At 58.5% G+C, this 11728-nt stretch overlaps 1 protein-coding gene across 1 annotated transcript in view; it reads left to right on the top strand.

Annotated features, from left to right (window-relative positions):
* CACNG3 (calcium voltage-gated channel auxiliary subunit gamma 3) overlaps positions 1-10814 on the top strand; it is a 28454-nt gene extending 17640 nt beyond the window's left edge. The window contains exons 2-4 of the mRNA XM_035339354.1: positions 6735-6818; positions 8325-8465; positions 9324-10814. Of these exons, the coding sequence (XP_035195245.1) occupies positions 6735-6818; positions 8325-8465; positions 9324-9835 (737 nt within the window). The 3' untranslated portion in view covers positions 9836-10814. The remainder of the gene's footprint in view (positions 1-6734; positions 6819-8324; positions 8466-9323) is intronic.
* Positions 10815-11728: the final 914 nt, after the last annotated feature.

The raw sequence follows: 11728 nt of genomic DNA, 5'->3' as shown, positions 1-11728 counted from the left end.
AGCTCCAACTGAGCAAACACATTCCCAAGGCAGCTGCATTCGGCAGCATCCTCAGATCAAGCAGCTCTTCCAGCTGGTTTGCCCTTGCCACTGCTTGAGGAGCCCATAACAGCCCCACAGCCTTCCCTTCACTTCCCCGAGCCGCTTGTGCTGCGTTTGAAATGCGTCTGTGCCGCAGAGGTAGCGGTGAGGAGGTGAGCGCTGTGCTGGGCTTTGTTTCAGAGGAGCTGGGGGCGGCAGGCTGCCTGCGGGTGCCGTTGCTCGCATCCAGCTATCGGGGAGTGGGGAGCAGCCCAGGGGTGCCCCCAGGCTTGGGGTGACCAACACTGGCAGCGAGGGCTGGGAGAGCTCTGCGGTGCTGGGGCGTTACCCGACGTGTAGGGCAGCGGCCCTAACCTCGGTCTGTCCCCACCGCTGAAATCAGGAGCACTGGGTGGTTTGCAGGGAGCTGCTTTTGGGCAGATGGTGCGGGCTCAGCCCGGCCTGGCAGCAGCCTCTGGGGGCTGAGAGCCCCTTGCCAGGGCAGGAGCGGTGCCCTGTGGTAGCTGCTCGGTGCCACCGTCCCTGTGCTGTGGCTGCCTGTCCCTGCGGTGGTGGCCGGGTCCCACGCAGCCCTGAGCGCCCGAGGTTTGCAGCTCCACAGCAGGGACCTTGTGCAAACAGCCTCGGGATCCCTTGCAGAGCGGGAAGCTGGGGAAGGATAAAGATGAATTTCCTTCCAACTCTCCAGGCATCTGGGAGGTGGGCGGAAGGTAAAAAAAGATGAGCCTAGAAGTTTTAATTCCTTAGAGATATTTAGGTACCTTGCTCTTGTTACTCGAGGGAGCTGAGTGCCTGAGCTCGTAACCCAGCACTTTGTAGCCGAGCTTTGACCTCTGTTTCTCCAGTGGATGTTAAATTTCAGAGAACTTTGGGCACAGTGGCCGTGCCACTTGCTCCATACAGATTAGGCCCAATATGTTGTCTTTGGGACAGCCGTTCCTGTAGACCATGACTCATGAGACAACTTGCCTGAGCTTACCGGGACGTGCCAAGAGCCGAGGTCTGAAATTTGACCTTGCAGGAGGGCTGAACTCACAGATCGGGGTGACAGGAATTCTGCTGTCATTTAGGAAAGGCGTTAGCTCACCTCCCCGGGTCTTAGTTCCCACACTGAGTGAGCAGCAACAGCCAGAGCAGTGCCTGAAAAGTGTTTCACTGGATGAGAAGTAATGAGATTTTTAGAACCCAAACTAGAGCCTTTTAGTCTTTTGGCTTTCCAGGTTGCGATCAATATTCTTGGCCGTATTTCCACCATCAGCACTGTGAAAATCATAGTTCTGTTGCAAACTCCTCCTTCCCTCCGCCCTTCCCCCCCCCCTCCAGTAACCCTCCCTGGGGGAAAGTGCTTTGAGGGGAAAAAGACCTGAGATAAAATCAATTAATTGCCTTTGCATTCTCTGATAAATGCAGTGCAGAGAGTACGTACTTCGCAATACAAATGAACTAAAGCAGCAGCAACAAAAGCCTGCTGAAAGGAAACATTGCCCCATCAGTGCAGCCCGCTCCGGGCACCAGGCAGGTGTTGGTGGTGTGCGGGGGCTGCTTGGTGCCCCGACCTGATGGGGTGAGAGGGATGCAGGAATCCTGCAGAGGACGGGGTGAACAGGAGCCCGGCGGGGGGGGCAGAGGATGGATGCCTTTTTAAAACGAGTGAATGCAAAATATGTTACGTGAGTTCATCTCCAAATTAAATGTTACCTAAAAGGCAGGGCTGTAGTGAGGCTGGAATAATCAGGCAGATCCACTCTGCACAGCTGGTGATCCAGTTCTCACATACCGTGTTCTCACGTGAGGTGTCCTGCAAGGTTCCTCAACTGGAGAGGGCTTCCCTGCCCTGCCCGGGGACACTGGGAGCACCCCTGCAGCTGCCCACCCAAGGGTGCCCCTGGATTAAAGCAGTGCCATTAAATCAAGACCATGAACCGAAGCTCACTGATGGTGCAGAACATGGATGAATGCTTCTTGCGGACTTCCAAGGGCTTTCCGTGAGGCTGAGCAGAGAGGGGAGGAGCAGACAACTCGAGGGCAGGTGGCACCCGGCCAGCAGCGAGGCTGGAGATGCTCGCGCTGTCCTGAGCCCCCGCAAGTTGCCCAAAGAGATGCATCCTCCCAGGCCCAGAGGAGCAGGAGCAGGAGGGCAGGACCTGCTCAGGTGCTCCCCACCCCGGCTGCTCCCCTAAATCCTGCAGCTGCCGCCCCCCCTGCGCCTCTCATCCATCACTTCCCGGGGTGGCTGGGCTCCTCCAGCACCACAGAGGGGCAGGGAGCTGCTTTGTGCCCTCTTACGCAGCGGAGGTTTCAAAACAGCCCGCACGGGGAGCGCGGAGCCGAGCTGCTGAAGGACACACTCCCGGGGGCCGGCCTGGCCCAACGCCATGGTGAACTCATCCACAGAGGGCATGATTCATCCGGAGCTCGCCCTGCTCAGTACATCTCGGACACTCCGTGCCAGCGTATTTTACTGCTGCTGGCTGCTGTTAGGCTTCCATGTGCCCAGCCCTGGGGGATGCTCCTCCCGCCCTCGGTGCGGCCGTGGGGCTCTGCAGCCGGCGTCTGGCTGCAGTGGGGCTGTGCACGGGTTGGGTGCAGGGGAGCAGCGAGCTGTGCAGCCGTGACTCCCTCCTGCAGGAGGGACTGAAGGAGAGCAAAACAAGCCGGCAGCAGGGAGGGCGATGTAATACGACGAAGGATTAGCTTGCTGGCTTCACGGCTGGCTCTCCTCTGGCTGCCTCAAACCTTTTTTCCCCAGGTTCCTCACCGCTGCCTGTTGGCTGGGCACTGTCCACGTGTGTTTGCACATCTGGGGGGCACAGAGCATGCACTTGCATGGGGAGAGCTGGGCTTGCTCACAGTCCCGTGTGATGGATGTGCCCCGTGGGTTAGTGAGAAGGGAATGAGGATCTGATTATTTGGCACGGAAAAATGCAATGGGAGAAGCTGGCCAGTGCCAGGGTGGGCAAGTGGAGGCTCTGGAGCAGGGCTGTGCAAGTCACAGTGAGAGGAGCCAGCTGCCAAACAGCCCAGGCTCTGGGCAGGGAAGCGCAGCGATAAGCTAAGTTGGCTAATCGGGATTCACACTGACAGGGAGAGAAAATTACCCTGATCCACCACAGAGCTAAGCGGGGAATGGATAACCACAGCAGTGTTCTGCCTTTACTCCAGCTCTCCCAGGCAGCAGATGAATTAAAGCCCAGGTGGTGTGACTCGTGCACGTGGAGCAGGGTCATTCTGCCAGCATGGGCATCAGCTGTGGAAATGCCAGGCCAGCACCCCCAGAGCAACCCCTGCCCAGCAGCAGCTCGCCTATCCTCCTGCAGTGAGAGAGGAGCCCAGCCACAGGGAATGTGGGCAGTGTTGGGGAAGCAGCTGTATCCCGAGCAGCCCCTCGGGCAGCATCACTGTGCTGGGTGCATGGGCTGGGGCTGCTCTGGGTGCTGGCCATGGCACGGGGCTGAGCCCGCAGCAATCCAGGAGAGTGTCCCGGTGAGTCCTGGGCTGGTCCTGCCTCTGTGCTCTGGCAGGGGCTGGAGGTTTCTGAGGGTGGGTGCCCCAGCACTGCCCCCGACTGCAGCCCGGCCAAAGGAAAAGTGGGCAGGGGGCTCTGGAGGTCTGACAAAACCCAAACCCTCTTCCTTTACACCCATGGTGCTCTCATTAGTAGGGCTCCAGCTGTAAAACCGAGAGAAAGCCCCGAATTTCAAGATGTCTCCAGGTGGGCTCAGGGCGCGTGGAGCCCTGCGGTGCGAGCAGCCCCCCCTGGACCCCCTCCTGCAGCCCCTGGCCGGGAGCGTGCCGGGGCTGCGGTGGGACTCGCTGCAGTGTAAGGCCTGGCGGTGTGTGCTGTGTGTGCTGTGTGTGTCTGTGTGTGCTGTGTGTGCTTTGTGCTGTGTGCTGTGTGCGCTGTGTGCTTGGAGCCCGGGCATTTGTTCGGAGCTGGGGCGTTCTCTGCACGCCAGGTGACCGCGCGGTCGCCGTGGAAACGAGCATCGGTAACGAGCATCGGGAGCAAAGGACCCGAAATAAATGTCGGGGCGTGAAAGGGATGCGGCGGGGCTGGGCTGGGCTCCCTGCGGCCCTCGTTCGTGCAGGCCCCGACAGCAGCGCCCGGGGTTGCGGGGGTGCTGCCCCTGCTGGGGGGGGTTCCCTTGGCCCCGGGGTCGGGCGGATTTTGGCGAACCTGTTGCAGGGCGAGGGGCTGGCAGGCCAGGAGCATCACGAGTCCCATGAGCACTGCCTCTAAACAAGCCTCTAGACACGCAGGTTGCAGGCAGGAGCTGCTGTTCAGTCCTGCAGCTGAGAAGAGGCTCTGTTCCTCCGCTGCGGAAGTCACTTCTCAGAAAAATATATATTTTTTATGTCTGTGGCAATCAAAGTGTTTTGGTGGGACAGGCAGCACTGAAGCAGAGGTTGCACGTCCCAGCCGGGAGCAGCAGACGTAGCTCCCCTGCACGTACTTTGCATCCCGGGCTGGGCAGCTCGACCCCTGCCATGGCATCCTGCAGCTGGGGGGCTGCATCCGAGGCTTGGTCTCTGAACTCCTTTCCCATGTGGCACCAAGGGAAAGTTTTTTCCTGTTAATCAGATAATGACCGTACTCAGAAGATTATTTCTGAGGGAAATGTCCCTGTCTTGTGAGCCTGTGCACTTGGAGGAGATCCTGTACCATCCTGTGTGGGGCTTCTCTTGCTAAAGGGAGCTTTGCAACCACTGCAGGTCAGGGACAGCAAACTGGCACAGCACAGCGCAGGCGGTGGGCTTGGCTGGTGCCGAGACAGAGCAAGGACCTGCCCCTGGCTGGGTGACAGCCGAGGAGGAAAGGGGGAGATCTGGGCATAGCTTGGGGTGCCTGGGGCAGAGCCTGGCTGGTGGGTACAGGGAGAGGGTTGGAGGTGAGTGGAAAGCCAGGAGCAGGGGAGGAGGAGGAAGGAGGCTGTGCCGAGGCTGCTGTCCTCGCCGTGCCCGGTGCCTCCCCACCCGTTCGTGCCACCCGTTCTCAGCCTCCCCAGCGCCCGCAGTTCCCAAAGCAACGGGAGCAGGCGCTTCTCCCTCCGATGCCGCGTCTCCGCTTGGATGACAGCTTGCCACCTCCAGAGCTTCATCTCCAGGCTTTAATTGATGCCTGTCACGATGCTCAGCTCCCCCGAGCTGGTGCTGGAGAGCAGACTGACGGTGTGCTGCCGGGGATGCTGTGCAGGATGGCTTCTCTCACCCAGCACCCTGTCCCCCAGCAGCACATCCCACGAGAAAGGGGACACAGCCAGTGTGGCCTGACCACGTGGCCGGGCGCTGCTGTCACACAGGGCTGCTCCCATCAAGCTGCTGTGGGCTGGAAAAGCCATCACCAAAGGTGGACACAGCCCTTCTGAGAGGGATGGGGCACAGGAGAGGAGCAGTGCATCTTGCAATGGCTTTTGGCAAGCCAGAAGTAGGTGGCACGCCAGTATGAGCAGGGGACGAGTCCCCAGGACCTGCACCACTGCCATGCGCGGGTGTGAGATGTTTGCTGGCAGGGCCACTGCTGCCATCTGTCCTATACCAAGCTCTGTGTGAGTGTTGGCAGCTTTGTGGAAGAGCCATAACCTGAATGGGATGGCAGGAGGGATCCCTCCCACCTCAGCCTGCCCTGACACCTCGGGGAAGTTATGCTCTGTGCCCCTGATTACCCATTTATAATGTCAAGGACAACATTTGTCAACACTGCAGAGAAAGCACCGTGCATACCCATGCACTTGTTTGCTGCTTCCTCTGGAGAAGGCAGCTCTGAGAGTGCTGCAGACAGGAACCACCACAGCTGCCCGGACCCTGGAGGCACTGCAGTCCCCCCCAGCCCCGTGTGCACAGAGCCCTGAGCTGTCCTGGGTGCCTTGGAGAGCTGCAGGGAGCAGGATCTCAGCATCCAGGCAGGGAAGGGCTGCATCCATCAAAACAAATCCATAAGCGCAACTGGGCATAGCCAGATTTTTTTTTTGTTTTAATGCCTTTAATTTCCCTCTGACTGCACATCGGTAGCACACGGACAAGGCTGCTGGATGGATGAGCTGAAACAGGAAAGGAGAGAGACTGTACGCAGCCGGTCCCTTCTGCAGGCTGCCCCACCAACACGTGTGACCTGTCAGGATCTCCCCTCTGTGGACACCCCCGTGCTGTCCCCATTCTCTTCCTGCAGCGTGACCGAGTCCCCAGTGCATCACCTGGCTGAGCCAGGCTCGTCCTTGGCTTTCTCCTTTCATGGCACAACTGCACCACTTTGGCACAGGAGAGCCAGGCCCTAAAGCACAGCGAAGAGAAAGCCAAAGCAAACAGGCGTTCAAAGGCAAAATGCTTTTGTTTTGCTTCAGAGCCAGGAGGGGGGGAAATCAGGAAAAAAAAAAAAAAAAAAAAAAAAAAAAAAAAGGGCCTTTTTTCCCAAATGCTAAGTGGGAGGCCATCAGATGCCAGAGCATCTGTCTCCTTCCCCAGGGCTTCCAGGCAGCGCTGCCGGTGCCCACCACAGCGGGGCTGTGCTCGGCCCCCGCTCTGGGTTTTGGGTGCGGGAGGAGGGGGCAGCAGGCGTGGGGTGTGGGGCTGTGCCGTGGGGTGGGGGACTCAGCCTTGGCACTCGCCTGTGATGCTGATGGCTGCTGGGGCAGCCCCATGCAGCGCTGCCCCCAGTGCAGAGGGATCTGAAGGCTTCCTGGCTTGTGTCTCCTCAGGAACCTTCCGAGGAGTGTGCAAGAAAATCGACCACTTCCCCGAGGACGCGGATTACGAGCAGGACACGGCCGAGTATCTCCTCCGTGAGTCCATTTCTGCGTGCTGCCCCCGAGCCCCGTCCCCAGCAGCCCCCCCGCAGCCCCCAGCTGGCAGGAGGCCGAGGGGTGGCAGCCCCGGCCCCCCGCGCGGCAGCACGCACCCGAGCACACACACAAAGGGACACGGGCACTGCCCAGCCTGCCAGCAAACACGGTGATGGGCTGAGAGGTCTGCATGGCAGCAGGGTGCCTGTAACACCTACGTTTCCAAGTAAGCAGGAATATGAGGCAGCGGGTGCGGGCAGCAGCCTCGGAGGCACTCCCATCTCCGGGCTGGCTCAGCTGCTGACACCCCGAGGGAAGGGACCCCGGCACCCCCTGCCCCTCGTGCCCGGGGTGCTGCTGGTCCGGGCGCTGTGCTGAGCTCCCTGTTTTGTAGCGCTCCACGGGGAGCCATCAGCTCTGCTCACCCATCCAGGAGGGGAGTGTGCCGAACGGAATTGGTTTGCAATTTTAGGAGCTGAGCATTTAAGATTTTCTCCCACCCCCTCCCACAGTTAAAACAAAAAGTCTATTTTAAAGCCCCCAGAATGGCATTTTAATGGGGCTTCTGTATCGCTGTGCTTTTAATAAGGGCCCTAAGAGAGCGATGAGAGCCCAAACCAAGGCACGGTGTATTTTAGGTGCCTTTGCTTTAGCAGCAGGTAGTGATTTGCTGCATTAATTGTTCTTTGCAGTCAGTTTGGAAGCTGAACTTCTGATAGGGCAAGTAGGAAAGACCCTTCCGTGCGTAGCTCTGGTAAGTAACCCCCAAGCGTGCAGACAGGCCCTGCTAGTTTAGGGATGGAGCACGGCCTGGGGCTACAGCACCAGCCCTGCTGGGCTTTGGGTCTTGGGCTTTTTGTTCATTTAGATAATGTTCCTCCCCTACGGCAGAAAACAATTTTAATAAGTAAGTAAATGCAGCTGTGGTGGTTTGGGGACCCAGGTGACAGGTTCCTGACCCCTGTGGCTGGCAGTACAGTGCCTGTGGCTTCGTTGGCAGCCCCTTGAGACCTGGAAGGTTTTCTGAAATCCTGAGGATCCAGTCTTATCCACAGGCAAAACCCAGAGGTACCGTGCTTTGTAGTGAGGAGGGAAATTGCTAGTGCTAGCTGCATGACAAGGCTCAAGAGGTAATTCCTTAAAGTAGTGTAGGAGGAACAAAAAAAAAGAAAGAAAAAAAAAAATCAGCGTTTTAAAGGTTTTGTGCCTGGAGGCCTGAATCACAGGTCTTGTGTGGTTGATGCAGGACTCCAGAGCAGCTCGGGAGAAAGAGGAGCAGAGGACACCCAAGGGGAGTGGTGCTGGGCTGCCCCCAGAATCGCACCTGTGAGACCTGCGAGGGCCGGCTTGTCGGGCTGGGACCTGGCCTGAGGCTGCCAGACCCCGCTGTGTGCCGCAGAGCAAGGGGGTCCCTCCCCAGCAGGGTCCCCAAATCCAACCCGGCCTGGGGCTGCCATCAGGCTGGGGGTGCCCGCACCTGACTGTGTCCCCCTCCTCGCCCCGCAGGTGCGGTGAGAGCCTCCAGCATCTTCCCCATCCTCAGCGTGGGTCTGCTCTTCTTCGGTGGCCTGTGCGTGGCGGCCAGCGAGTTCTACAAGAGCAAACACAACGTCATCCTCAGCGCCGGCATCTTCTTCGTCTCGGCAGGTAGGAGCTGCCCCGCGGGCAGGAGCAGGGGCCCTCCGGGTGTGCTGCAGGTGTGCATGTGGGGACTTGAGGGGGAACAAGGGGAGCTGGTGGCAGGCTGGGGGTCCTCCCAGGCACCGGGGGACCCAGCCCGGTGAGCTGTCCCATCCTGGGTGAAGAGTCCTCAGGGACAGTGAGGAGAACCCAGAGCGATCCTTGTTTGGATCCTTGGAGCGATCCGAGGGGCCACCTTGCCAGAACGTCCTTTAAACCCCACAGGGTGTCACTGGGGGAGCCCAGCATGGGTCAGGTTTTGGGGGGATCTGCCCTCAGCCACCACGGAGCACCCAGCCCTGGGCAGCAGGTGGAGGGGCTGCCACAGTCCTACAGGGAAAACAACCCTGCCCTGAGAGGCTCTTCCTTCAGGATTGCTCATTTCTCTGTGCACTGTTCCCCAACGCTTCATCTGATTATTTTATGACAATGTCTTTGTCTCAAGGAACTGCTCTATTTTGTGTTTTTCTTCTCCCCACAAAGAGACAAATTACTCTCCCTCCTTCGGCTGGCAGGAGCCGCTGATGCAGATGAGGAAACAACAGAAAGAACATAATCGATTCATTAAGTAAATACAGGAATGCATCAGCCGCTCCTCAGCCTTACGACACAGCCCCACGGCTCTGCTGGCAGTGCAAAAATTGCCCAAATCCCAAACAAAGTCTCCAGGCTCTGCCAGAAATTAAGAGACGGAGCTGCTTTACTTCCTGGAGCTCTCAGCCCTGAAGAAATGGGGCTGGCACCCCCCGGGGCACGGGGACACCCGAGTCCCCCCCATCCCTATCCCGCTGCTGGAGCGAGCGCCTCTCCCTCTCCTCCCCAAAGGTCTCAGTAACATCATCGGGATCATCGTCTACATCTCGGCCAACGCGGGGGACCCAGGGCAGAGCGACTCCAAGAAGAGCTACTCCTACGGCTGGTCCTTCTACTTCGGCGCGCTGTCCTTCATCATCGCCGAGATGGTGGGGGTGATCGCCGTGCACATGTACATCGAGAAGCACCGCCAGATCCGCGCCAAGTCGCACTCGGAGCTGCTGAAGAGGTCGGCCTTCACGCGCCTCCCCACCTACCGGTACCGCTTCCGCCGGCGGTCCAGCTCCCGCTCCACTGAGCCGCGGTCCCGGGACATGTCGCCCGTCAGCAAGGGCTTCGGCACCATCCCCTCCACTGACATCTCCATGTTCACCCTCTCCAGGGATCCCTCCAAGGTCACCATGGGGACGCTGCTCAACTCCGAGCGGGACCACGGTTTTTTACAGGTCCATAATTCCATCCCCAAAGAGTTCAAGGAGTCTTTGCACAACAACCCGGCCAACAGACGAACCACGCCGGTCTGAGCGGGGCCCCGCCGCCGGGCAGCGTGCAGAGGCGCTTTGTCAGGCTGCATGACATGATCCTCGTGACGGTGTAACCCGTGAAACCCCGTTTTTAAGGACAACCCCAGCAGGCTCCCCGTGCCCCTGCCCCAGAGGGGCTGGGTCTCTCTCCCGAGCCACCCACCCGGCTGCCCCGTGGCCGGGCTGGGACTGCCGCCCGCCCCCGGCACCGAGGGCACCGCGCTGCGCCGCGTCCCCGGCCACGGCGCCCCCGAAGACTGGCTGGGGGCTTCCCAAAGTCACCATCGTTAATGTTGATAATAACCGCAGTGTTACCTTAGCTGTATGTCCCCATGGAAATGCTGGCGACAGCCCTGTCTGTGAGAATCCCCATCCGGTAGTTACATTTAAGCGAAACTGCCTGGAAGTCCGGAGTGTGAAGCACTGAGTGGGTAACGTAACGATGCTCGTGTTCCTGAAACCATGTCCCCTGTTGTGATGGATGGAGTGCTCGAGCTGGGTTTCTTTATGGCGTTTCGTGCATGCATTAAATAGCTTGGAATTCAATTTTGTCATGTCGGGTTGGAAGAAACATCCTTTTGCAATTTTCTGTGGTCTTGAAAGGGCTTCTTTCTTTCATTCCTTCCTTCCTTCCTTCTGTCTTTCTTTCTTTCCTCCCTCCTTTTGGTGCATTCTGACCATGAAAGGACTCAGGAGCAGAATTCCTCGAATGACTGGTAGCAATTAGCCAGCATTTAATTAATCTCTAATGTTGCAAGAAAATGAAATAACTCCCTAAAATTAATACACGTGCAGCCACAGGATGCTGTCTGGGCAAATCGAGAGGCAACGCTTGACCCGGTGGTACTTCGGGAGAAGCTGAGTTGTGGCTGGGCCTCTGGCTATGGTTTGTATGCTGATGGTGTATGATTCGATAATCAACATGACCACGAGATTGATGAGAAAAATAACAATAAAATTGTCCAAGTTTGGCAAGCAAGTTACTTGGCTGAATGGGCCCCGTGTACTGACCCTGCTGTGGGCACCAGGAAACTGCAGCGTGTCTGCTGGGCGTTTCTCCCATGGCTGCGTGGAGGGGCTGAGATGGGCAGGGGGAGATGCTCAGTGTCCCTCCATACCAGATGTTTTTGGGCACAAACACCAGCGGGGGGAGCACATCTCCCACCCCGCGGGGAGCCGCTGGCACAGGCAGGGGGGAGGGCGCAGGGCTGGCACCGTGCGTGGGGCCGCGGGCCCCGTCCGGAGCAGAGCTCGGCTGCAGGAGGCAGCGCCTGAGCAGCAGGTCTTGGCACGACGTGTCACTTAATTGAGGTCTTATTTAGCTGTCTGACAAAACCGATGGATTTCTGGGGGGCTCGGTAGGTGACCGCAGGTGCTGGGGGCCAGATGAGCCCCATTTGCTCTGTGAAATGGAAGCACCGGGCACTGCTCCGTGCTCCTGGCAGCCAGCAGCCCCACGGCATGGCCACGCATGGCTTCGGGCTCCGGGCGGGTGCCTTGGCTTCATCAGGGCTTATTTGCTACTATTGCAAGGGGGTGGTGGCAAGGAGCCCTATTCAGATGCTAATTAGGCCTCTTAATTGCCACAGTCGCTGATTGCATGTATTAAAAACAGGCGAGGAAGTGTAGCATTCTGATCCTAGGGAAATATTTAAAAACAAAGTAGTGAAAGGGCTCACTGTGTAAAATGCAGAAGCAGCAGCATTTTAATTTACCTGGCAAGCAATCGTCAGCCTTGCGAGGGCTCTCTGCAGCTCCCAGCACGCAGCCTCTTTCATCAGGTGGTTGCCCTGCAAGAAGGCCACCTGAGCACATGCCAGGGTTGTTTCAGGGAGCTATCCCAGTGCCCCAGACCTCTGACAGCGGCTCCGGGCTCACCCAGCAGCCTGCTCC

This window comes from Oxyura jamaicensis, chromosome 14 (assembly GCF_011077185.1).
Source record: "Oxyura jamaicensis isolate SHBP4307 breed ruddy duck chromosome 14, BPBGC_Ojam_1.0, whole genome shotgun sequence".
Taxonomy (NCBI): Eukaryota; Metazoa; Chordata; class Aves; order Anseriformes; family Anatidae; genus Oxyura; species Oxyura jamaicensis.
Note: the sequence above shows the minus strand (reverse complement) of the source record. Positions and strands in the feature narration are given on the sequence as shown.